Consider the following 24,339-nt stretch of genomic DNA (forward strand, 5'->3'; position numbering starts at 1 on the left):
CACTTTTTGTTAAACTGTATAAAGATCGTATTTTGAGCGCGAAATCTGACAACGTGTTAAGTGTTTCTATCTCAGGCCACCTATAACGATAATTCCTTCTGCTTTAGAACCCATTTGGACTTTCACACTCCTCCTTAGGCGCCCAATTGATTTCAACAAGTCCTTCACTATATTGAAAAGGACTTTTTATTAAAATGTATAAAGATAGTATTTTGAGAGCGAAATCTGACAATGTGTTAAGTACTTCTATCTCAGGCCACCTAGAACGATAATTCTTTCTGCTTTAGAACCCGTTTAGACTTTCCCACTCCTCCTTAGGCGCCCAATTGATTTGAACAAGTCCTTCACTATATTGAAAAACACTTTTTGTTAAACTGTATAAAGATCGTATTTTGAGCGCGAAATCTGACAACGTATTAAGTACTTCTATCTCAGGCCACCTAGAACGATCATTTTGTCTGCTTTAGAACCCATTTGGACTTTCCCACTCCTACTTAGGCGCTCAATTGATTTGAATAAGTCCTTCATTGTGTTGAAAAACGCTTTTTGTTAAACTGTATAAAGATAGTATTTTGAGCGCGAAATCTGACAACGTGTTAAGTACTTCTATCTCAGACCACCTAGAACAAAAATTCCTTCTGCTATAGGACCCATTCGAACTTTCCCACTCCTACTTAGGCACTCAATTGATTTGAACGAGTCCTTCACTATGTTGAAAAACACTTTTTGTTAAACTGTATAAAGATCGTATTTTGAGCGCGAAATCTGACAACGTGTTAAGTGTTTCTATCTCAGGCCACCTATAACGATAATTCCTTCTGCTTTAGAACCCATTTGGACTTTCCCACTCCTCCTTAGGCGCCCAATTGATTTCAACAAGTCCTTCACTATATTGAAAATGACTTTTTATTAAACTGTATAAAGATCGTATTTTGAGCGCGAAATCTGACAACGTGTTAAGTACTTCTATCGCAGGCCACCTAGAACAATATTTCCCTCTGCTTTAGAACCCATTTGGACTTTCCCACTCCTACTTAGGCCCTCAATTGATTTGAATAAGTCCTTCGCTATATTGAAAAACACTTTTTGTTAAACTGTACAAAGATAGTATTTTGAGAGCGAAATCTGACAACGTGTTAAGTACTTCTATCTCTGACCACCTAGAACAATAATTTCTTCTGCTTTAGAACCTATTTGGACTTTCCCACTCCTACTTTGGCGCTCACATGATTTGAACAAGTCCTTCACTCTATTGAAAAGGACTTTTTGTTAAACTGTATAAAGATAGTATTTTGAGAGCGAAATCTGACAACGTGTTAAGTACTTCTATCTCAGACCACCTAGAACAAGAATTCTTTCTGCTTTAGAACCTATTTGGACTTTCCCACTCCTACTTAGGCCCTCAATTGATTTGAATAAGTCCTTCGTTATATTGAATAACACTTTTTGTTAAACTATATAAAGATAGTAATAAGAGTGCGAAATCTGACAACGTGTTTAGTACTTCTATCTCAGACCACCTAGATCGAAAATTAGCTCTGTACAACGCAGGAAAAAACCCACTCAGTGGGTGCACACTAGACTCAAATAATTGCTTAGCCTCACCACAGGAGGCTGAAGAGCACTCGGTGAGTGCTGACACACGACCTAAATAATTGCCTTGCTTGGTCACAGGCGGTCTTGAGCAAAAGAAAAAACAAAGACACGCACTGCTCAAGCCGTCACTGTGTTGCCCAAGAAAGAGCGCTGCACCGCAGCACTGCTACAAAAAGAACAAGGCACTCGATGAGTGCTCACAGGACTCAAACAATTGCAGCGCTTCATCACAGGAGGCTCAGAGCCAGCACAAAAAAAAAGCTCAGGCCATCACTGTGAGCGCTGAAAAGCAAAGAGAGCACAACATGCGAACTCACCGTTTGAGGGCTGAAGACAGCTGTTGTTGCGCCAAACAAGCAAACAAATGCTCTGAAAGAGAGCATTTAGTCTAACATGAAAAGAAACATAAACACAGAGAAACACACCGAAACGCACCGAAACGCAACGAAACGCAACGAAAGACGCCCGCAAAACTCGCCCGCACCGCGCGTACGTCCCCATCATGAGGTGCACCAAAGCCCAGAGGGGGGAGCCGACTAACCGGCGTCTCAACGGGACAGGGGGGGGGGAGGTGCACCCCATGGGGCGAAACGCCCTCACCTTAGAATAATAGTATACATAAGTAATAAGGGGAAAGAAGATCAACCCCTCGACCAATATGGCTGAAAATTGGAGTAGAGTTTTCCCAAATTATGTGGGGACTACAGTGCTTATACTGGTACCCCATAACAACATTTTCCCATTTTCCCAAGGAAATTACATGATTTTGGGAATATATTCACGGGGGTTGGGGGGGGGGGTCACTTGCAGAGTGAAAATTGACCCCCTAGATCTCGGAAAACCCTATACAAAATATATATGGGGAGAATCCCCATTACAAATGGAGTTGAACAAGCCTATTCGTGCAGTCAAAGTCATTATTTTCACCATTTCACATGTAGAAACCTGAAACGTACCAGTCACTAAAAGGACAAAATGACCGTATGTGTCGAGGCCAATTTCTCAAAAACGGCTGAAAGAAACAAAACGCCATTTACAGGGATTCAAGTACTGCTCAAGCTGAGTTCAAATCAAAAAACAGATCAAAAATCGGCTCACTTAACGAGGAGATATTCCAACATAAACGTACCGTACCAAATGGCCAAAATGACCCATTTGGGGTCCTGTTTCTGTACTATAACCAACAGCCTCATTATAACCAACTGTAAAATATACATGGAGAGACTCCCCACTAACGGGGGACTCTAACGCACTAAATTTCACCGTGGATTGAACCCACAACAAGGTTTAATATCGTACTCAAGGTGGTGTTTCTCTACACAGGAGGTTAAACTGGGGTCAACTTTCCTGGCCAATTTCTCAAAAACGGCTGAACAAAAACAAACGCCCTTACTACCGATTGTAGCACTGCTTGAGACACGCATCATATCAAAAAATGAGCCCAATCGGTTCATTTTTCAAGAAGTTATAGCAAAAATAAGGTACCGTACCAAATGACCCTGTAATAGAGGTACACCACCTACAGGGCTAAAATTGAACACCTAAACCTCTGAAAACGCTATACAAAGTATACATATTCGGAATCTACGTTACACGGGCTGTTCAGAACACTAATTTTTGTAACACAGTTCAAAGTGTCAACCGCTGGTGTCAACCGCTTCTGGTGCTAAAACCGAGGGCAAGTTTACTGGTCAATTTCTCTAAAACGGCTGAACAAAAATGAATCCCCTTAACACAGTTTGTAGCACTGCTTGAGATACGCATCATATTAAAAAAATGAGCACAATCGGTACATTCTTCAAGGAGTTATAGCAATTATAAGGTACCGTACCAAATGCCCAAAAAAGCGAGGTGACCGATGTTCGGAGCCAAAGTTCAACGTCTGAACTACATAAAACACCATATAACATATATATGGGAAGACTCCCCACTAACTGAGGATTCTAAAACACTAACATTTATTGGGTAAATCGGGCGTTTTGTTGTACCGAAATTTGGGTCACCCAGAATAGCCCGAAAATTCGACCTATTTCAAGTTTGAACATTAATAACTTTTTGATTAGGCCGATTTGGGAAACCAACCAAACACTGCAAGCAAGAGGGGTTCAGTGCTAACAAAATGCGACCACTCCCGTTTAATTTGGTCCAGTACTTTAGCAGAAATTAACGAATTACTGTTCTGTACCCCATTTTTTGGGCTAAAATCGAAGCCCAAGATCTCCGGAACCGACGTAAAACAACGTGAAACAGCGTTCTCGGCGTATTTGTGGGTGTAATTGTGGTCCACTTCAACGTTCTAGGTCACGGCAAACCTTCATGGTGAGGTGGGAAAAAATTTCCCACCTCACCATGAAGGATATGATGTTTTGTGTGTTTTGACATAAAACAACATCCAAAGAAATTTGACGAAATCGTGAAAAAAGAAAAATTGTTGAGTTAACCCCATTTATTGGTACAATTAGCTTCAAGAACTTAAATACTGTCCAGAAAACACAAAAAGCACGCCTAAAAACTTTTTCAAATGCAAAAAAAACACCACTTCACTCATTCATTTGGTCAAATTATCTGTTTTGACTACCAAGTTTAACGTTTCGCTAAAATAAACCATCAACACTTGTGCAAAAATGGTAAAATATGTATATAGTGATACTTCCCATCAACTGAGCAATCTAAAACACTATAATTTTTAATCTTGACACCAAAAATTTCAACATTATTTCATCGCCGAAATAGCGGAAACTGGCCGAAAATCGAGGTTTGGCGCATACAGAGCCAAAATTGACCCCTTCAACTCAATAATACCATATGAAAAATAAATATAGGGATACTCCCCACTAACTTACAAATTCAACGAACCGATATATGTAGGGATGCTATGGTTTTTTGTGGCACCCAATTTTGGGGAACACCAATATCACTAAAAAAATTGGTCACTTTTTTTTCAAATTTACCAATCAATTACTTTTTCAGCACGCCGATTTAGGACAGCACTTTGACAGCTAATGCAAAGGGGTTACAGCGTAGGACAAATAAGCCTACGCCCGAAAAAATTGATACAGTAATTTAGAAGATATGAGCATATTACTGAATTGGACCCCTTTTTTTGAGCTAGAAGCAGAGCCCGAGTTCCGCAGAAATCAAGCATAATTGAGCAGAACAGCCAAGCTAACGTGTTTGTGGTAAAAACTTAGGTCCACATAGTAGTTGTTGTCACGGCAAGCCTTCATGGGGAGGTGGGAAAAAATTCCACCTATCCATGAAGGCTATGATGTTTTGAGTGGTTTGACAAAATGCAACAAACACACAGAAAACTGTTGAAATTTTCAAAAATGAAACTTTGTTGAATTAACTATTACCACCGCCAACATTGGCTTCAAGGACAAGAATGTGGTGTAGACAACGCAATTTAATCAGGGAAAGGACGTGTCATTGAAATTTTAACATTCCATCTACAAAGACAGGAAAAAAAGGCAAGTTTTCGATGACTTGCAACAAAATAACATACTAAAAAGCAAGTGCCGATTAAGCAATGATAAAAGAGAGCTCGCCCATTACTGACTTTAATGAAATGCGTGTTTGATCACAGAAATTACAGCAATACTCATGCAGAAATTGCACAATTTCTGAAAAACAACGTTGCTTTTGTTATTTCGTCCAAGAAAATCTTCTTAGAAACCACGCAAGACTGAGTGGCTAATCAATTGAAAACCGGTTTCCAGATGTCTAAAATGATCTGTTTAGAGGCTTTTTTAATCGAAAATCTGATGGTGATTAGCAGAAAAGCCAAAGGATTGAGAGAAGTCAGTTGGTTAACAGAAGGTACAAATGGAATAATTTCTCTGCCGTTTCACGTTTCGTTAAAATACAACATCAAAACGTGTATAGAATTAGTGCAATGAGTATATATATATAAACATACTCCTCAATAAATGAGCAAAATAAAACACTACAATTTATAATCTTGACCCAAAAAATTCAACTTTTCTATGTCACTGTCGAAATAACCGAAAATGGGCGAAAATCGAGGTTCGGCGCATACAGAGCAAAAATTGACCACTCCAACTCCATAAAACCATATAGAAAATGGATATGGGGATACGCCCCACTAACATGCATATCCAACGAACACATAAATGTAGGGATGCTATGGTTTTTTTGGGGCACCCAATTTTGGGGAACACCAATATCACTAAAAAAATGGTGACTTTTTTTTCAAATTTACCAATCAATTACTTTTTTACCACGCCGAATCAGGGTAGTACAATTAAAGAAAAAATCAGACAGTTACAATACCAACAAAAGGTTACAATAAGCCTATGCTGGTAGAGTTTTGCTAAGCACTTGACCACTTATCAACAAAACAACTAATTGTGCCTCTATCAATCTGAATCTGAAAGACTTTAAAAAAATGGAAGCTACATTGGGACCATATGTCGTTACCGCTTCTATAATAGTGTAATCTAGTTTTCCAGAGATCTATTTTATGCAGGTATATTAGTTTTTCATTTAATATCTAAGGAAGAGAGATTGGATTCATGTTGATCCACTTTAAAACCACTGCGTTTCCTGTTGTTATGATTTAAAGAAATTAAAGTCTCTTTAAACCGTTTTTCTGAAACTTCAGGATTGATATTCAAATCAGACAACCCAATTGGCTCACAAATTACTAGTTCGATCTAGAAGCATCAGTAAGGCTGAAGAGTAGGAAACCTATATTTTAAACTTAACCGTAACTTTGAGAAAATTTATAAACGGCAGGAAATAGTTCCATAAATGTTTGTTTTGTCCTCTAAACTTTCCAGAGAGACCAATTGTGGAAAGATGCACCTAAATTAACAAGAAAACTTCAGTTCGACGGACAGGGTTTTGAAGCAGTGCTTATGTTGGAAAATGGAATTAGTTCGAATTAAGAAGAATAACAATCTGATTCTGAAAGACTTTAAATAAATGGAAGCTAAATGAGGACCATATGTCGTTACCAGTTCTATATACGTATAATCCAGTTTTCCAGAGATCTATTTTATGCAGGAGTTATAGTTTTTGATTTAATATATAGGGAAGAGTGATTGCATTCATGTTGATCCACTTTAAAACCATTGCGTTTCCTGCTGTTATGATTTAAAGAAACTAAAGTCTCTTTAAACCGTTTTTCTGAAACTTCAGGATTGATATTCCATTCAGACAACCCAATTGGCTCACAAATTACTAGTTTGATTTAGAAACATCCGTAGGGCTGAAGAGTGGGAAACCTTTATATTAAACTTAACCGTAGCTTTGCTAAAATTAATATTCGGCAGGAAATAGTTCCATAAATGTTTGTTTTGTCCTCTAAACTTTCCAGAGAGACCAATTGTGGAAAGATGCAGCTAAAATTAACAAGAAAACTTCAGTTCGACGGACAGGGTTTTGAAGCAGTGCTTATGTTGGAAAATGGAATTAGTTCGAATTAAAAAGAATAACAATCTGATTGTGAAAGACTTTAAATAAATGGAAGCTAAATGAGGACCATATGTCGTTACCAGTTCTATATACGTATAATCCAGTTTTCCAGAGATCTATTTCATGCAGGAATTATAGTTTTTGATTTAATATATAGGGAAGAGTGATTGCATTCAAGTTGATCCACTTTAAAACCACTGCGTTTCCTGCTGTTATGATTTAAAGAAATTAAAGTCTCTTTAAACAGTTTTTCTGAAACTTCAGGAATGAAATTCAATTCGGACAACCCAAATGGCTTCCAAATTACTTGTTCGATCTAGAAACATCAGTAGGGCTGAAGAGTGGGAAACCTTTATATTAAACTTAACCGTAGCTTTGCTAAACTTAATAAACGGCAGGAAAAAGTTCCATAAATGTTTGTTTTGTCCTCTTTACTTTGTAGACAGTCCAATTTCGGAAAGATGCACCTAAAATTAACAGGCAAACTTCAGCTTGACGGACAAGGTTTTGAGGCAGTGCTTATGTTGGAAAATGGAATTAGTTCGAATTAGGAAGAATAACAATCTGATTCTGAAAGACTTTAAATAAATGGAACCTAAATGAGGACCATATGTCGTTACCGGATCTACATACGCATAATCCAGTTTTCCAGAGATTTACTTTATGATAGAATGATAGTTTTTGATTTAATATATAGGGAAGAGTGATTGCATTCAAGTTGATCCACTTTTAAACCACTGCGTTTCCTATTGTTATGATTTAAAGAAATTGAAGTCTCTTTAAACAGTTTTTCTGAAACTTCAGGATTGATATTCAATTCAGACAACCCAAATGGCTCCCAAATTATTTGTCCGATCTAGAAACATCAGTAGGGCTGAAGACTGGGAAAGCTTTATATTAAACTTAACCGTAGTTTTGCTAAACTTAATAAACAGCAGGAAATAGTTCCATAAATGTTTGTTTTGTCCTCTATACTTTCTAGAGAGACCAATTTCGGAAAGATGCACCTCATATTAACAGGCAAACTTCAGTTTGACGGACAGAGTTTTGAAGCAGTGCTTATGATGGAAAATGGAATTGCTTCGAATTAAGAAGATTAACAATCTGATTCTGAAAGACTTTAAATAAATGGAAGCTAAATGAGGACCATATGTCGTTACCGGTTCTATATACGTATAATCCAGTTTTCCAGAGATCTATTTTATGCAGGAATAATAGTTTTTGTTTTAATATATAGGGAAGAGTGATTGCATTCAAGTTGATCCACTTTAAAACCACTGCGTTTCCTGTTGTTATGATTTAAAGAAATTAAAGTCTCTTAAAACAGGTTTTCTGAAACTTCAGGATTGATATTCAATTCAGACAACCCAATCGGCTTACAAATTACTTGTTCGATCTAGAAACATCAGTAGGGCTGAAGAGTAGGAAACCTTTTTATTAAACTTAACCGTAGCTTTGCTAAAATTTATAAACGGCAGGAAATAGTTCCATAAATGTTTGCTTTGTCCTCTATACTTTCTAGAGAGACCAATTTCGGAAAGATGCACCTAAAATTAACAGGCAAGCTTCAGTTCGACGGACAGGGTTTTGAAGCAGTGCTTATGTTGGAAAATGGAATTGGTTCGAATTAAGAAGAATAACAATCTGATTCTGAAAGACTTTAAATAAATTTAAGCTAAATGAGGACCAAATGTCGTTACCGGTTCTATATATGTATAATCCAGTTTTGCAGAGATCTACTTTATGCAGGAATAAGAGTTTTCGATTTAATATATAAGGAAGAGAGATTGGATTCATGTTGATCCACTTTAAAACCATTGCGTTACCTGTTGTTATGATTTAAAGAAATTAAAGTCTCTTTAAACCGTTTTTCTGAAACTTCAGGATTAATTTTCACTTCAGACACCCCATATGGCTCCTAAATTACTTTTTCGATCTAGAATCATCAGTAAAGTTGAAGAGTAGGAAACCTATTTTTTAAACTTAACCGTAACTTTGAGAAAATTAAGAAACGGCAGGATATAGTTCCATAAATGTTTGTTTTGTCCCATATATTTTGTAAAGAGCCACTTTAAAATGTTGATCATGTTGATCCATTTTAAAACCATTGCGTTTCCTGTTGTTATGATTTAAAGAAGTTAAAGTCTCTTTAAACCGTTTTTCTGAAACTTCAGGATTAATATTCACTTCAGACACCCCAAATGGCCCCTAAATTACTTGTTCGATCTAGAAGCATCAGTAAGGCTGAAGAGTAGGAAACCTATATTTTAAACTTAACCGTAACTTTGAGAAAATTAAGAAACGGCAGGATATAGTTCCATAAATGTTTGTTTTGTCCCATATATTTTGTAAAGAGCCACTTTAAAATGTTGATCATGTTGATCCATTTTAAAACCACTGCGTTTCCTGTTGTTATGATTTAAAGAAATTAAAGTCTCTTAAAACAGGTTTTCTGAAACTTCAGGATTGATATTCAATTCAGACAACCCAATTGGCTTACAAATTACTTGTTCAATCTAGAAACATCAGTAGGGCTGAAGAGTAGGAAACCTTTATATTAAACTTAACCGTAGCTTTGCTAAAATTTATAAACGGCAGGAAATAGTTACATAAATGTTTGTTTTGTCCTCTATACTTTCTAGAGAGACCAATTTCGGAAAGATGCACCTAAAATTAACAGGCAAGCTTCAGTTCGACGGACAGGGTTTTGAAGCAGTGCTTATGTTGGAAAATGGAATTGGTTCGAATTAAGAAGAATAACAATCTGATTCTGAAAGACTTTAAATAAATGGAAGCTAAATGAGGACCATATGTCGTTATCGGTTCCATATACGTATAATCTGAATATTCCTAAAATTGAAACACTTTGAAAAATGCTGGACACTGCCTAATAAATGTGTTGATGTTTCTCCTAAAGTTTGTATTTGTATTGTGTTTTAGTTTCTGCTAAATTTTTGTTGTTTCACTGCCGAATGCAATGAAAGTTATTTTCAGGTAACCACACCTGAACTTGTTCAGGTAAAAATTTACCTGAAATTCAGTTCAGGTGTATTTCAGGTGCTTTTACACCTGAACTTCACCTGAACTTCTAGTACCTGAAATTGGTTCAGGTAAATTTACCTGAACTGTTTTTAGTGTGTATGTGTGCGTGGGTGTGTTTGTATACTTTGTGTGTGTGTGGTGTGTGTGTGTGTGTGTGGGTGTGTGCATTCTGTGTGTGTATGTATGTTGTTGTGTGAGTGGTGTGTGTGTATATAGTTGTTTGTTTGTGTGCGTGGTGTGTGTGTATGTATTTATGTTTGTGTGTAGGTGCTTGTGTGTGTGTGTTTGTGAGTTTCTGTTTTTGTGTGTGTGAGTGCATGTATCTTTGTGTGTGTGTTTGTGTGTGCGTGTGTGTGTGGTGTGTATGTATGTATGGCTTGTTTGAGTGTGTTTGTGTGCTTGAGGCTGTTTGTGTATGTGTGTGTTTGTGTTTGTGCGTGTTATTTGTGTGTGTGTGTGTGTGTGTTCGTGCTTGTGTGTATGTATGTTTGTGTATGTGTGTGTTTGTGTGTCGTGTTTGTGCATGTTTGTGTGCTTGTTATGTGTGTGTGTGTGTGTTTGTGTGTGTGTGTGTTTGTGTGTGTGTGTGTGTTTGTGGGTGTCTAACTGTGTGGGTGTGTGTTTGTGTGCGTGTTCGTGTTTGTGTGTGTTTGTGCTTGTGTGTATGTATGGTTGTGTATGTTTGTGTTCGTGTGTCGTGTTTGTGTATGTTTGTGTGCGTGTTATCTATGTTTGTGTGTGTGTTTGTGTGCGTTTGTGTGTGTGTGTGTGTTTGTGTGTGTTTGTGTGTGTGTGTGTTTGCGCGTGTGTGAGTGTGTGTGTATGTCTGTGTGTGTGTGGTGTGTGTGTATGTATGTTTGTGTGTTTGTGTGTCTGTGGTTGTTTGTGTGTGCTATTTATGTGTGTGCATGAGTGAGTTTGCGTGAGCGCTGTTAACGTATGTGGAGTGTGTGTGTGTGTGTGTGTTTTGTGTGATTATGAGTTAGTGAGTGTGTGTGTGTGGTGTGTGCGTGTGTGTGTGTGTGTGAGATTGCGTGGTGTGTGTGTTACGCTGTACGTGCGTTGTGTGTATGTGTGTGCGGGTGTGTTTGTATGCTTTGTGTGTGTGTGTGGTGTGTGTGTGTGTGTGTTTGTGTGTGTGTGCAGTCTGTGTGTGTATGTATGTTGTTGTGTGGGTGATGTGTGTGTATAATGTTTGTTTGTGTGCGTGGTGTGTTTGTTTGTATTTGTGTTTGCGAGTTTCTGTTTTTATGTGTGTGAGTGCATGTATGTTTGTGTGTGTGTGTGTGTGGGTTGCGGCTGCATGTATGTATATTTGTGTGTGTGTGTGTGTGTGTGTGTGTGTGTGTGTGTGTGTGTGTGTGGGTGTGTGGTGTTTGTATGAACGTATGTTTTTGTGTGTGTGATGTCTGCGTATTTATGTTTCTGTATGTGTGTGTTTGTTTGTGAGTGTTTTTTGTGAGTTTTTTTTCTTTGTGTGTGGTTTGTGTGTGAGCGATGAATGTTTGTGTGTATTGTGTGTATGTATGTTTATGTGTGTGAGTCTTGTGTGTGTATGTATCTTTGTGTGTGTGTGTGTTTGTGTGCGTGTGTGTGTGGTGTGTATGTATGGCTTGTTTGAGTATGTTTGTGTACTTGTGCTCTTTGTGTATGTGTGTGTTTGTGTTTGTGCGTGTTATTTCGTTGTGTGTGTGTTCGTGTTTGTGTGTTTGTATGTTTGGGTATGTTTGTGTTTGTGTGTCGTGTTTGTGCATGTTTGTGTGCGCGTTATGTGTGTGTGTTTGTGTGTGTGTGTGTCTGTGTGTGTGTTTGTGTGTGTGTGGGTGTGTGTGTACGTGTGTGTGTGCGTGTGTGTGTGTGTGTGTGTGTGTGTGTGTGTGTGTGTGTGTGTGTGTGTGTGTGTTTATGGGTGTCTATCTGTGTGTGTGTGTTTGTGTGCGTGTTCGTGTGTGTGTGTTTGTGCTTGTGCGTGTGTATGGTTGTGTATGTGTGTGTTTGTGTGTCGTGTTTGTGTATGTTTGTGTGCGTGTTATCTTTGTGTGTGTGTGTGTTTGTGTGCGTTTTGTGTGTGGTGTGTATGTATGGCTTGTTTGAGTGTGTTTGTGTACTTGTGGCTGTTTGTGTATGTGTTTGTGTTTGTGTTTGTGCGTGTTATTTCGGTGTGTGTGTGTTCGTGTTTGTGTGTTTGAATGTTTGTGTATGTGTGTGTTTGTGTGTCGTGTTTGTGCATGTTTGTGTGCGCGTTATGTGTGTGTGTTTGTGTGTGTGTGTGTGTGTGTGTATGTCTGTGTGTGTGTGTGTGTGTGTGTGTGTGTGTGTGTGTGTGTGTGTGTGGTATGTGTGTGTGTATGTTTGTGTGTTTGTGTGTCTGTGGTTGTTTTTGTGTGTATGTGTGTTTGTGGGTGTTTTTGTGTGTGTGCTTGGGTGTTTGTGTTAGTGTGTGTGTATGATTGTGTGAGTGTGTGTGTGGTGTGTGCGTATGGATATTTGTGTGTGTGTGTTTGTGTGTGTGTGTGGTGTTTTTGTGTAAGTATGTTTGTGTGTGTGTGTGGTGTGTGTTAATGTATGTTGTGTGTGTTTGTGTGTTTGTGGTTGTTTTTGTATGTGTATGTGTTAATGTGTTTGTGGGTGTTTGTGTGTGTGTTGTGTGTATGTATGTTTGTGTGTGTGTTGTTTGTGATGTGTGTGTGTGTGTGTTTGTGTGTGTGTGTTGTTTGTGGTGTGTGTGTGTGTTTGTGTGTGTGTTGTGGTTGAGTGTGTGTGTATGTGTTTGTGTGTTTGATCTCACTGAACAGCAGATCTGACTGTGATGGAGGGCTTTGACTTACACAATCACAGTGCGTTCGCTTATAATATGCAGTCTGAGAGAATTTTTTTAGCGTAGATTAACAGCTTTGTTGTTTTTTGATATATCAGCTTTTGTAGTCTTAAGAGCTAATATTAAGCGTATGAGTCGTATTAGACGTAATACCAATCGTAGTAGCAAGCAAAACAATTGTGAGAACAGTTGCAACAGTTGTTTTGTGAGAATAGAGCAAAACAGTTGTTTTGTTTCGTATGTAAAGGATTAAATCTAAATATAGGTAGTTTTTGTTCCCTACAAGAATAATTGGTGGTACTTCTAATTAACCTATACTTTTCCCCAAATCAACTCTTCTTAAAGAAGGTTAAGGATTTGAAATGCCTTCAAACAACTTAATGTCTTTTTTTGTGTTTAAACGAGATCCTATTTTTCCAGAGCAACTAAATTCTTGATTGGCCAAGACATATGTTTCATTAATATATATACGCCACATAGATTCACATTTTATCTGTTTTGTTGGTGGAAAAATTTATGTAAGATGGAAACTTTAGATTTGTTTAGATATTGTGAACATGGAGAACTTTATGTCATTTACAAATACTACCATCTCATCTTTGTCATCATCATCATCAACAACAACAGCACCAAAACTAGCAACAACAGGGAATCTATCAGAAACATCAAGCCAGTTTTCTGCTACCACACTGGTCTCAACATCTGGTTCAAATCCAGACCCAGCTATCGACTGCAAAAGTATTTTCTTTTATCTATTCCACGATCTGCAAAAAGACGGCTTGCACGAAACTGTGCATAGCACAGAATGATCCAACGTATGTCTCAAGTTTGTGAGACACATCCCTTTGTTCTTTGACGAAAACCTCTTTCGAAGGTCAAATTGTGGCTTTTTCACTTAGGAAACTTGAGCACATTTTTTTGGAAAAAAAGACTAAATCAGAAGCTTCATGTTGATCCAAATTTTTAAGATGAAAAACCAATTGCGCTGTCGATTATTTTGTAATAAAAAACAGATTTTCTTAGATAGTTCAGAAACAACACCATTTAAATATGTTTACCTAACGGCTAAAATGAATTAGAGTCAATCACTATGTCAAGTTTTGTCTCTTTTGGCAAGAAGTAAATTTGAAATTAGTTTCACTTCGGGTTTCTTATATTTGCAGAATTCTTCTTTCCTCAGGTGGTTATTGTTCTCCTGATGTATTTTTGTATGAGACCTAAAGTACCACTTCACTAATTTTAGAGTCAAAATACCCTAACTCCGTATTTTTCAAGATAACTTTATTTTAAGATTAACTCCGATAGTTGGTTATTGCACGAGTCACACAGAATTAACAAAACTCAATTATTTTTCTGTATTTTTGATCCAGCTTTCCCCTAAATCTAAAAAAAATATATAATTATGTTAAAATATTGCCTCCGTTGAACCAGATAGTGTACAAAAAAGTAACTAATTTCAATACTGAATAGTGTGTTCAAGATGCAAGAGAAAACAGAAAAGCGTGAAGGAGTATATTCAAAAATCTGTTAAACAACCAAAAAATTTTAGGAACTTAAAAACTAATATTGTAAATCAGGGAAGACAGAGAGGTTGTAAAAAGTTTAAAAATCCTTTTTTCGTGTCCCTTGGTTTATTCCTTATTCATTGCGTTATAATGAAAATAATCCTAAATTTTTTATTTTACAATGTATCAACGATTTTATCGCATTTACAGTTTTGAAATAATTTCAAGTCCCCATTTTTTTGAAAAGTAGCTTCAAATCAATGCAAAAAGTTGTTTCTCTTTTTTCGCCACGATGTAAACAAAAAGTGAAAATTTGACTGAAGAAAAAAAACCGGACGCAAAAAAGAAATTGGAAGAATGAAGTCTATATGTGAGAAGTAAACTTAAGGACCGGTCTTTTAGTTCCAGCTAGAGTCGAGGAAAAGTAAAGAAGTGCGTAAAGCTTGAACTTTACGCAACTTCATTATGCAACTTCATTGTTTGAAAAGGATACATTTTGTGATGAAAAAAGCAAGGTCAGATAGATGACAGATTAAGTATAAACATAATGAAACGTAAATGGGTGTTTAAAATAAATTCTCGTGAAATAAATTTAATGTCTCAATCTCAATTTCTGAAAGTCAATATAGCACTGAAAAACCAGTGAGAAATCGTGAAAACGTCAATGACGAGGCTGAAGTATTGATAATATTAGATATAAAAACATCATTAAATTTTAGGGAGTAAAACAATCATAACAAAAGAACATGTAGGAAATGAAAATGAAGGAAACTGGAAACGGAATAAATCACCATTGAAAATCATTGGGTCAACTTTCCTATTTCCCAGGGGAAGTCAAGCAAGGAAAACAAATCTAGGCATTTTTTGGCTTGTAATCAGAAAAAAAAGAATGCCTGAACACGCAAAAGTTTAACATTTGGATTAACAAACGATGATCTACATTTTAGAGTGACTGTCAACTAATGCGAAGTTTGGTTTGTTACAAGTTTTTCTACTGCACGGAAAGCAATAAGAGCTATTATAACCGCATGTAGGTTAGAAAATGTAGAAAAAACACAAACTCAGGTCATAGCAAACGACCGATAAACGTTACAAAGAGGATCGGCAGTGAGCGTCCAATCATAACGTTCTCAGAAACAAGGAGGCTCAGAATTGTAGTTATGCAAATAAAGTTAGGAGACCGCTCATCGAAACTTTTGACTTTATTGAGTATCAAATAAGAAAGAGATAGAAAAACTTTAAAAAAAATCATGTATTGTTTAAAATTTTTGGTTTGCGCAATCAAAAAATCTCTATAAACTCAAACCAAAAAACAAAAAAAATGATGCTTGATTGAACGAATGAAGATCTTTACACTTAACATGACTAAGAGACAAGACGAACAACAAAAGCAAAGAAAAACAAAACGCTTTAATTTACCAAATATGAATGTCTATCTTTTTCTTTAAAGAAAAATTTCATTAAAAAATTTCATGAAATCTAAATTAAACAGAAGTACTTTAAATTTGTCAGAAAATTCATGGGTTCTGCCTTTATAAAGAAAAACTAAGAAATAAACAAAATAAAAAAAGCAAAGTTAAGAAGATATCTTTAGACTTATTGAAAACAATTCTTTTCGAAGACATGAAAACCATGAGCTAGCTGCTGAAAAACTTGGCTAGTTTCATATATATTTTTATAGGAAGTCATAAAGACCGATTTTATATAGAAGGTCATACGACTACACATAAGTAAACAAAGGCAAAAATCAAAAAAGTCAATTAGGTTTCACAAGAAAGCAATGTTATTAAAACCATACACTAATCCCAAAAACGTTTAAAAGGATCAGTTTTGTCTGCGTTTTCTGTCAACACGCCATTTATGTGATATGTTGTGTCCCATTATTGTGACATTGACGTGACAATGGGACACCACCGGGAAAAAACATGAAAAACTGGAAAACGTTGTGAAAACTTGTAGTATTAAAGTCATAAAATGAATATCTAACAGATGAAACCGCCATAAAGAATAAAGTTTAGGCTTTCGAAAAAACCATGTGACCTCTTTGTTTGCTGAGATTGTGCTGAAAGCCGACAGAAATATGGTAACAATTGGCAAAGCACGCGACCTATTAATTTGTTTTAGAAAACAGGTTTTTAAGTGTCAAAATAATCATGTTTTCACATTAAAAATGCTTGTAACTGCTTAGGAAACCAAATGGCCGTTTCAAAGGTCAGATTGAGTGAAAAGCTTAAAAAAACAGGAAAAACAGGCAGAATAAATTTTTCATGAAGTAATATAATTAAAATTACCACAACACGTTGGAGACAAAAATCTATATGTTTTTCACTGAAAAAAATTAATGTTCATTTGTCCTTGCTTGCATGTATTTTCTTTTAGTGCAGATTTGAGCTCCGTTTCAAAATTGTACTCTGGTCCTTACTTAACCTAGAAAACAAACAAAGCAAAAAGTTTTGAAAACGTCTACTCACCCCTACAAAATGAATAGTTTTTTCATTGTAAAAATCCAGAATTAAAACAAACAAGCCCTGCTATTTCGACTTGTCAATTAAAACACCTATTTGTTCCAAATCTTAATGAAAAAAAAACAAATTGACAAAAAATCAACGTATCGAAAAAAATGACGAATTTTGCATAATTATCAAATGATTTTAGCAAAATACCATCAGATCTCAACTGAAAGCATTAGATAGTTTTACTAAGAGCTCACTATATAGACTGTTTAATAGGACAATAATTCGTAAGAGTTTTACGACTACACTCGTTCGGATCTATAAAAACCATGAGCCTTACAAAGAAAAGATAAAGTTCATTTAATTGATAAAATTATTTTGAACGTAGATATGATTTACCAATATTTCGATTGGTGAATGAAACCAAACGGTATTAAAAACGAAGGTATACTTTAAATAGGAAGGAGCCAACAAACAATCGGAATATTTTTCAATAGCAAAGATCAACATTGAGCCTGAAACTCGCCTTGCTATCGCTGCGAGGATGTTACAAATTGTATTTGTTTCAAATAGTTGCGTAGTACACATTTTGGCAGACTCAATATTGAATATATTGAATAAAGATTAATTTTGATAAATGTCGATTCTCATTAGCGGAAGACCAATTTCTTAAGAACTGGATGTGGAGTATATCAGAAGCGAGAGATTAATATTTCAGCAGTTATTAAGTCTGCACTACTGGTGCATTTGGACAAAGTGGACAGAAGAAGCATATTTGTTGCAATTTTTTTACAAAAAGTGAAAAAAGTCTAAATTTTCAAAAACTTTGCCAAATTATTGGACAAAAGAGTCGGTTCAAACAATTCAGCAACTCTTTTTATCTTCAACCTTTAATCCAATAATACAACACTTTTAGTGTATTTTAAACATTTGAGCAAAGTTTATGGAAACTTAAGAAAAACTTGAATAAACCAGAAAAATTTGAATAAAACAGAAATGAGGCTAACGGTCATAAAATTTTAAACCTCCGTAACTTCTTGGAAAAAGCTGAACAAGTTTTCTAATTATACAGCTCACAACTGTGTACAAAAAATTAATTGATCGGTGAAAATTGACTGTACAAGTAAAACCAGTTAAGTGGGTCGGGATATCTCTTGGTATGCAAATCAGCAAGTTAACTAAGCTATTTTGATTTAAAACTGTCTGTTTTAAATGTGAAGCACCAAGAAGAGATGGTAATTATGCAAGGTAGGTTTTTCTATATTAAACAATATTAAACCATTTATGAGCAAAACTTGCTTATAAAAGGAAAATTTCATTTCAAAGCAGTTCTTTCTGAAGCAGAAGATCACAGACAAACCTTCTTTTAATTTTTAGACTTCAAAACTGAAGATTTCAAAATTGAAATAATAACGCTTTTTTGCGCAACTGTCCAGGCTGTTTCTATTGGTGTATTGCGTGTTAGGAGTTCAATCATGAGTAAAAGTTGAAATTATAATTCTTGAGATTTTTGTCAAACTTTCTCAAAGTGAACTATAACACATCCATGACCACCAGGTGAAAAGCTTAATTGTAATTTTGAAGTGTTGTTGCAAACCAAAAAAAAACACAAAACAAGAGAAGAAAAATTTTCACGTTAGATCAAATTTTTCCATTTGGATAAAAACTATGAGAAAAAGTTTGCCCCGTTTTTTTTCTTAAATTTCATTAGAAATACTCAGTTGTTGACATCATATGAGGCTGATCTTTCGTGCAAATCACAATCAGCATTCCTCTCTAATTCATGCTAAAAAAACAGAAAAAGAGCAGCACTTTTTGTCGTATCTTAATTGAACAAAAAAAATGCTCTACAAATATTTTGGTAAACTTTTGTTTAAAAATGTTGAGGGTCCCTAATTGAAAAATTTTTCATTAAAAAATCAATCTTGCAGATTGATTTTTATTGTAAATTCTCCTTAAAATTTGACGCCTTAAATTAAATTTGACGCCAAAAAAATGGACCAATTTTTTGTTCCTTATAGACTAAAGGCGATAAAAAAGACTAGTTCTGACCTCATTGGGAAGTTCACTATCAAAAAAAATTCGAATTCTATTTGACAGCTCTTCTTTTTTATAAAACTTTTCTCTTTTTTTGGTTCTTTAAGTCACCTAGAAACAAATCACTTTTTATGTCAAGGTTCCATAATTTTCAATCCTTCTTTACAGTCAAATTAAGCCCAATGAACATAAAACATCGTTTTCAAGGAATTACTCATGTTTTTGGCTTCGATTCTGAGTTTTCGTAATTTTATATGAAAACTTGAATTTCTTTTTGAGGTTTTGCTAATTTTTTGGAGTCCCATGGCATGGATTCATTGACTAACAGTGCAATATGTTCCATAATGAGCATTAACTGAACATATCTAGCGCTTTGAGGGGACAGCTGATGGCTGTTAAGACTTAATAAATAATTTTTCGATTTCTTTGTTTTGAACATTAAGGAGCTAAACTTATTAGTAAGTCAGTCCAGGGGTGATAGCACCCTCTTCCTTCCTACTGCAAACAAATTTAATCTGATTAGCGGTTTTATCTTCTGACTATTGATTATATGACTTCAATTACACAAGATTTCAAAAAAATTAAAAAAACTTGGGGTTTTTTCGTATTATTGGTTACTTTTGAAGTCATTTCACATTGTTCAAATATTGATAGCTCCCATTGGCTTAAAGAAGATGATTATTGGCTCACAAATACAAACTTCATAGATAAATTTATGGTTTCAAAGGCTTCAACACGTTCTTCTCGCACTTTTCTTTTGAATTTTTGGTTTTTGCTGTTTTTGTTGTTGTTTTAATAGTCATAAGACTTATTGTAATGTCTTATTGATTACATATGCATGACAAACGACAAACATGAATGTACTCCTATTGGGGCATTTTTGATCGTATTTATTAACTTCCGTTGAAAGCTATTGAGTTTAATGGCTGTTAAGAATTTTAAAAAAAAATTTTGAAATTTTTTTTTGAATACTAACAAATGTTAAACTTTTTTCGTGCACTTTTAGTCAGTGTCAGTATTGACAAGACCCTATTGTTTTATAGTGAAACTAAAATTAATAGGGTTGGCGGTTTTATCTTCTAACTATAGGTTATATGACTTCAATGACACAAGATTTCGGTTTTTTTTTATTTTTTGTTTGATATTTTTGTATTATTGGTTACTTTTGAACTCTTATCACAATATCCAAACAATACAGACATTATCCAAATATTATTTTAATCACATTGGTTTCCAGAGGAGGCTCAGGGGATCACAGACAATGTTATCAGAGAAAAGCTAATGGTTTGATTGTCTTCGACACTTTCTTCTCGCACTTTTTTTACAGAATTTTGGCTTTTGCCTGTTTTTATTATTGTTTTCACAGTCAAAAGACTTAATTTGATGTCCTTTTAATTATTCATGCATAAAAAACATTCTTTTGCTCCCATCGGGTCATATCTGAGCGTAGATATTGAGCTCCGTTGAAAGATTTTGAGTTTAATGGCTGTTAAGAGTTAAAAGTAAAATTTCGATTTATTTTTTTGAATATTAACCAATCCTAAATTGTTTTCGTGAACAATTGGTCAATGTCAGTACTAACAACATCCCTTTCTGTCCTACTGCAGCCAGAAATAATCTGATTAGCAGTTCTTATCTACTACCTATTAGTTTTAAAACTTCAAAACCACGAGATTTCATAATTTTTGTTAATTTTTGGATACTCTATTTTATTTTCGGATCCTCTTGAAATCTTATCACATCATCCTACTGCTGATGGTCTCTATTTTTTACGATAAAGTTCAACGGATCATAGATAAAGTTTTCAGAGCGGAGCTTATGATTTGAATTGCTTCGACATATTTTTCCGACACTTTTCTACTGAATTTTTTGTTTTTGCCTGTCTGTTGTTGTTTTCATGGTCAATACTTTGTTGTAGGTTCTTATTGATGAAAAATGATTGGCAAACATACTTATTGTCCCATCAAGTCATAATTTAGCGTATTTACTGGCTTGCGTTGAAAGCTAATGAAATTAAATGCGTTGATAATACGTGTTTTCTCGAAGATTTCGTGGTTCTAATGTATTTGTTTGTTAATTTTTTTAAATTATATTGATAAATCAAAAAAATCCCATTGTGTTTTTAAAATAATTGAAAACAGAAGAGTTTTCAGTGAACAGTTTATTTTTTTAATGCCTTCGACACTTTTCTGGCTCAATTTTTTCTTGAATTTGCTGTTTTTGTTCTTTAGGTAGCCGTAAATTGCTGACACTCCCTATAGGCTTCCAATTGAGCATTGATTGAATGACCTTACCCGAAGCAGTCAGTGTATAGGGAATTGTCTTAAAGTTTATGATAAACAAATTGAAGTTTTTTTCATACTTTTCAGTTTTTGTTGTTCTTTTCGTCAAATAGTAACTTAATTTCTTCAATGAGCGGTCCCATCCAATTTCTTGTATTTCAAGAGATAACATATCTTTTGACGTTATTTGTCACAATGTTTTGTTGTTTAGACAATATGCGTTTTTCTGAACGTTTATTGAGTGGCCAATTTTTGTGTTTCTTTTTCTCTCCTTCAGAACAATAGCGTAATAACAGATCCCAATGGTTTTCAAATGTGGCGCAAGTAAACTTATTTGAGCTCTCAGTGTAAATCCTTCAGCTGAATCAGTAGAATTGAAAAATTGATTTAAAATATATAACTTTCAGAAGATAGCTAATGACTTTAATGGTAGTAATTTGCGTCTTTCCCATTATAGCCCCCCCAGCTTAGTGCTCAGATAACCTATAGCCCCCCCCATTATGGTAATTATACCATAATGGGGGGCTATATTTTCATGGGGGGCTATAATGGGAAAAACCCATCAATTGTTTGTGTTTTCGCAAATTGTCTGTAATTTTTTGAGTTTCTCTTTAGTTCGCTTATATGGCTTAGTCTAACCAAAAAACGATCCTTTTCGTTTTGTTTTGAGTTTTTATTAATTTATTAAGGATAATTTAGTTATAAACTAATGATTTTTACGATTTTTGAAAATTCTTGGGATAAAAAATGTTGATTAATTTTCAAGTTTCGCCTCACTGTTCGTTTTTTTTGTCGAATTGTTACCCAGTCTAATTAAGAAAAGTTTCCATCTGCTGTATTGTTAGAAAAAAGTAAATTTGTGTAGTTAATGTTTTACCTGACTGCACTTTGACCTTGTTACTAGGTGCTTTTAAATTTAGATATTCAGTTTTTGCCGTGAAAATTTTGTTTGTGCTATTTTTGTTTTTTGCTTTTGTCTCTTAGTCTCTTTAATGTCAGAATACGTTGGCGCTGTAATTAGGCATGGCATTGTGGAATTCAATTAGTAGATAAGTTGTGTAACGATTGCTTTAAACTCAAACATCTATTTTTGTTATCTCTTCAACTAGTTGACAATTTAGTCAAAAATGTAGATGAGCTCGGGTCGGAACATCACGTGCGAACGCACATTAACGAGCCGCCTTGTTGTTCCGACCCCATCCTATGGGTGGAGGAACTATATACTCAAATGATTTTTTTGTTCCGTGAATTTTCGCCGATCGATATATTCATCGTAGAAACTTATGAGTGGTATCATTAAAAAGCCCGTCCAGCGTAGATTATAGAATTAAAAAGACTTTTTCGAAATTCATTTTTTACAGGGAGTTATCGAGCTCCAAAATTTTGTGCTCATTCAGGCGTTTTTGTTCTTTTTTTCGGTTTTTTTCATTTTTCCGATAAAAGCATGTGTCATATCATTGAAAAGCCCTTTGAAATAGATTATATACATTGATACCAACTACGTAGAACTTTCGAAACAGAGTAGATTCAAAATTTCTAATTTCTGTCTGGAAAAGGCAAAAACAAAATTTTTGGTTTTTGTCAGTTAAGGTTATCAAAAAAATATTAAAATGCTTTAGAAAGTTAAATTTAAAAAAGTTATGTCACCCTGATTTGGAGTTCTTGAACAATAAAGTTCAAAAACACCAAATCAGATTGACATGACCTTTCTAAATTTAAATTTCAAGAACTAGCAGATTTGGATCTAGTCTATCCCCCACCAAAATGGGTATCTATTTTACGCCACCCCACGTCCCTGTGCTGTTGTTTTGCACAGTGATACGCTGCATCAGGACTCATGAATTGTAAATGGTAGTCATGAAAAAAAGATAGGGGGCTGGGGAGCAGAACAGATCCCATAATTTTTTCCCCTTGTCTAAAAAACAGGGGTCTTCCAATTATAGGCCCTCCCCACCTCAACTTAGTGCTCAGATAACCTGTAGCCCCCTCCCCAATCATAGTAATTATACAATAATGGGGGCAAAAATTTCATGGGGGATATAATGGGAAAGACCCAAATATAGATCTGCACAACTTTAGTTTATATGTAGTTGAAACCGATTCAATAAATGGGTCTTTCACATTATAACCCCCTGCAATTATAGCCCCCATTATGGTATATTTACCATGACTGGGGGCTATATGTTATATAACCACTAAACTGGGGGGGGGTTAGAATGGGTAAGACCCCATTATTGAACCTGTTTCAACTAAAAATTTATAAAAAAAAATGTGTCGGTCTATCTTTTAGATATGGGGGAAGAATTATGGGATCTATTTCCCCCGTCCACCGTACCTTGTTTCTTATTACTACATTTTACAATTCATATGTTGTGATGCAGAATATTACTGTGCAAAACATTAGCAAGTAGGCGTGCGGTGGCGTAAAAGTTACGGGTCGTTCTCATTATAGACCCCCCATGAAATTTTAGCCCCCCATTATGGTATAATTACCATGATGGGGGCTATAGATTATCTGACAACTAAGCTGGTGGGGGGCTATATTTGGAAAGACCCAAAGTTACATACCCACTTTGCTGGGGGGATAGAATGGATCCAAAACTGATGGTTGCCATAATAGCTTTGACCTCATTCTGATGGTGATAATTAAAATGGGAGTAAATTGTATTGTGTTTGCAGAAATCAAACGTGCGTTCAAATGATCATAAAAGTTGTGATTTTTGGCAGTTGTTTTGCTGCTGATGATTTCGCGCCAAGTCAAAAATTGCAGCGACAAAGAATTTTTGCTCATCTCAATCTATAGAAGTCAACAGAAGTTATATTGTTGGGAAAAAAATCGTTGTCCCCAAAAGTACTAAATATCATCCCCCCCAAAAACAACATACATACACAAAAACATACAATACCCAAACACACAAAGGCACACACACACACAACCATGGGGCGTGGATGGCGTTCGAAGTGGTTGGGGGGGGGGGGTCGAAACATAATGTTCTGTGAACATTATCACGATTCGCATTGTTCTGTTTAGTACCGAATGAAAAATCTAGAGACAACTAACAAGAAGGATGATAAAACAGATTCGAGCAAAATTATTCAAAACTTAAGCTATACTGCTTCTTGAAAAGGAAAGGAAAGTGAATAAGTTTTCAAATTTTTCTGGTTTT

General features: G+C 35.4%; 1 protein-coding gene across 1 annotated transcript in view; it reads left to right on the forward strand.

Annotated features, from left to right (window-relative positions):
* LOC142338324 (uncharacterized) overlaps positions 1 to 24,339 on the forward strand; it is a 122,422-nt gene that overhangs the window by 64,796 nt on the left and 33,287 nt on the right. The window contains exon 2 of the mRNA XM_075388018.1: positions 13,442 to 13,633. Within this exon, the coding sequence (XP_075244133.1) occupies positions 13,453 to 13,633 (181 nt within the window). The 5' untranslated portion in view covers positions 13,442 to 13,452. The remainder of the gene's footprint in view (positions 1 to 13,441; positions 13,634 to 24,339) is intronic.

The sequence above is a fragment of the Convolutriloba macropyga genome, chromosome 4 (genome assembly GCF_964194025.1).
Source record: "Convolutriloba macropyga chromosome 4, txConMacr16.3, whole genome shotgun sequence".
NCBI classification, from domain to species: Eukaryota; Metazoa; Xenacoelomorpha; order Acoela; family Convolutidae; genus Convolutriloba; species Convolutriloba macropyga.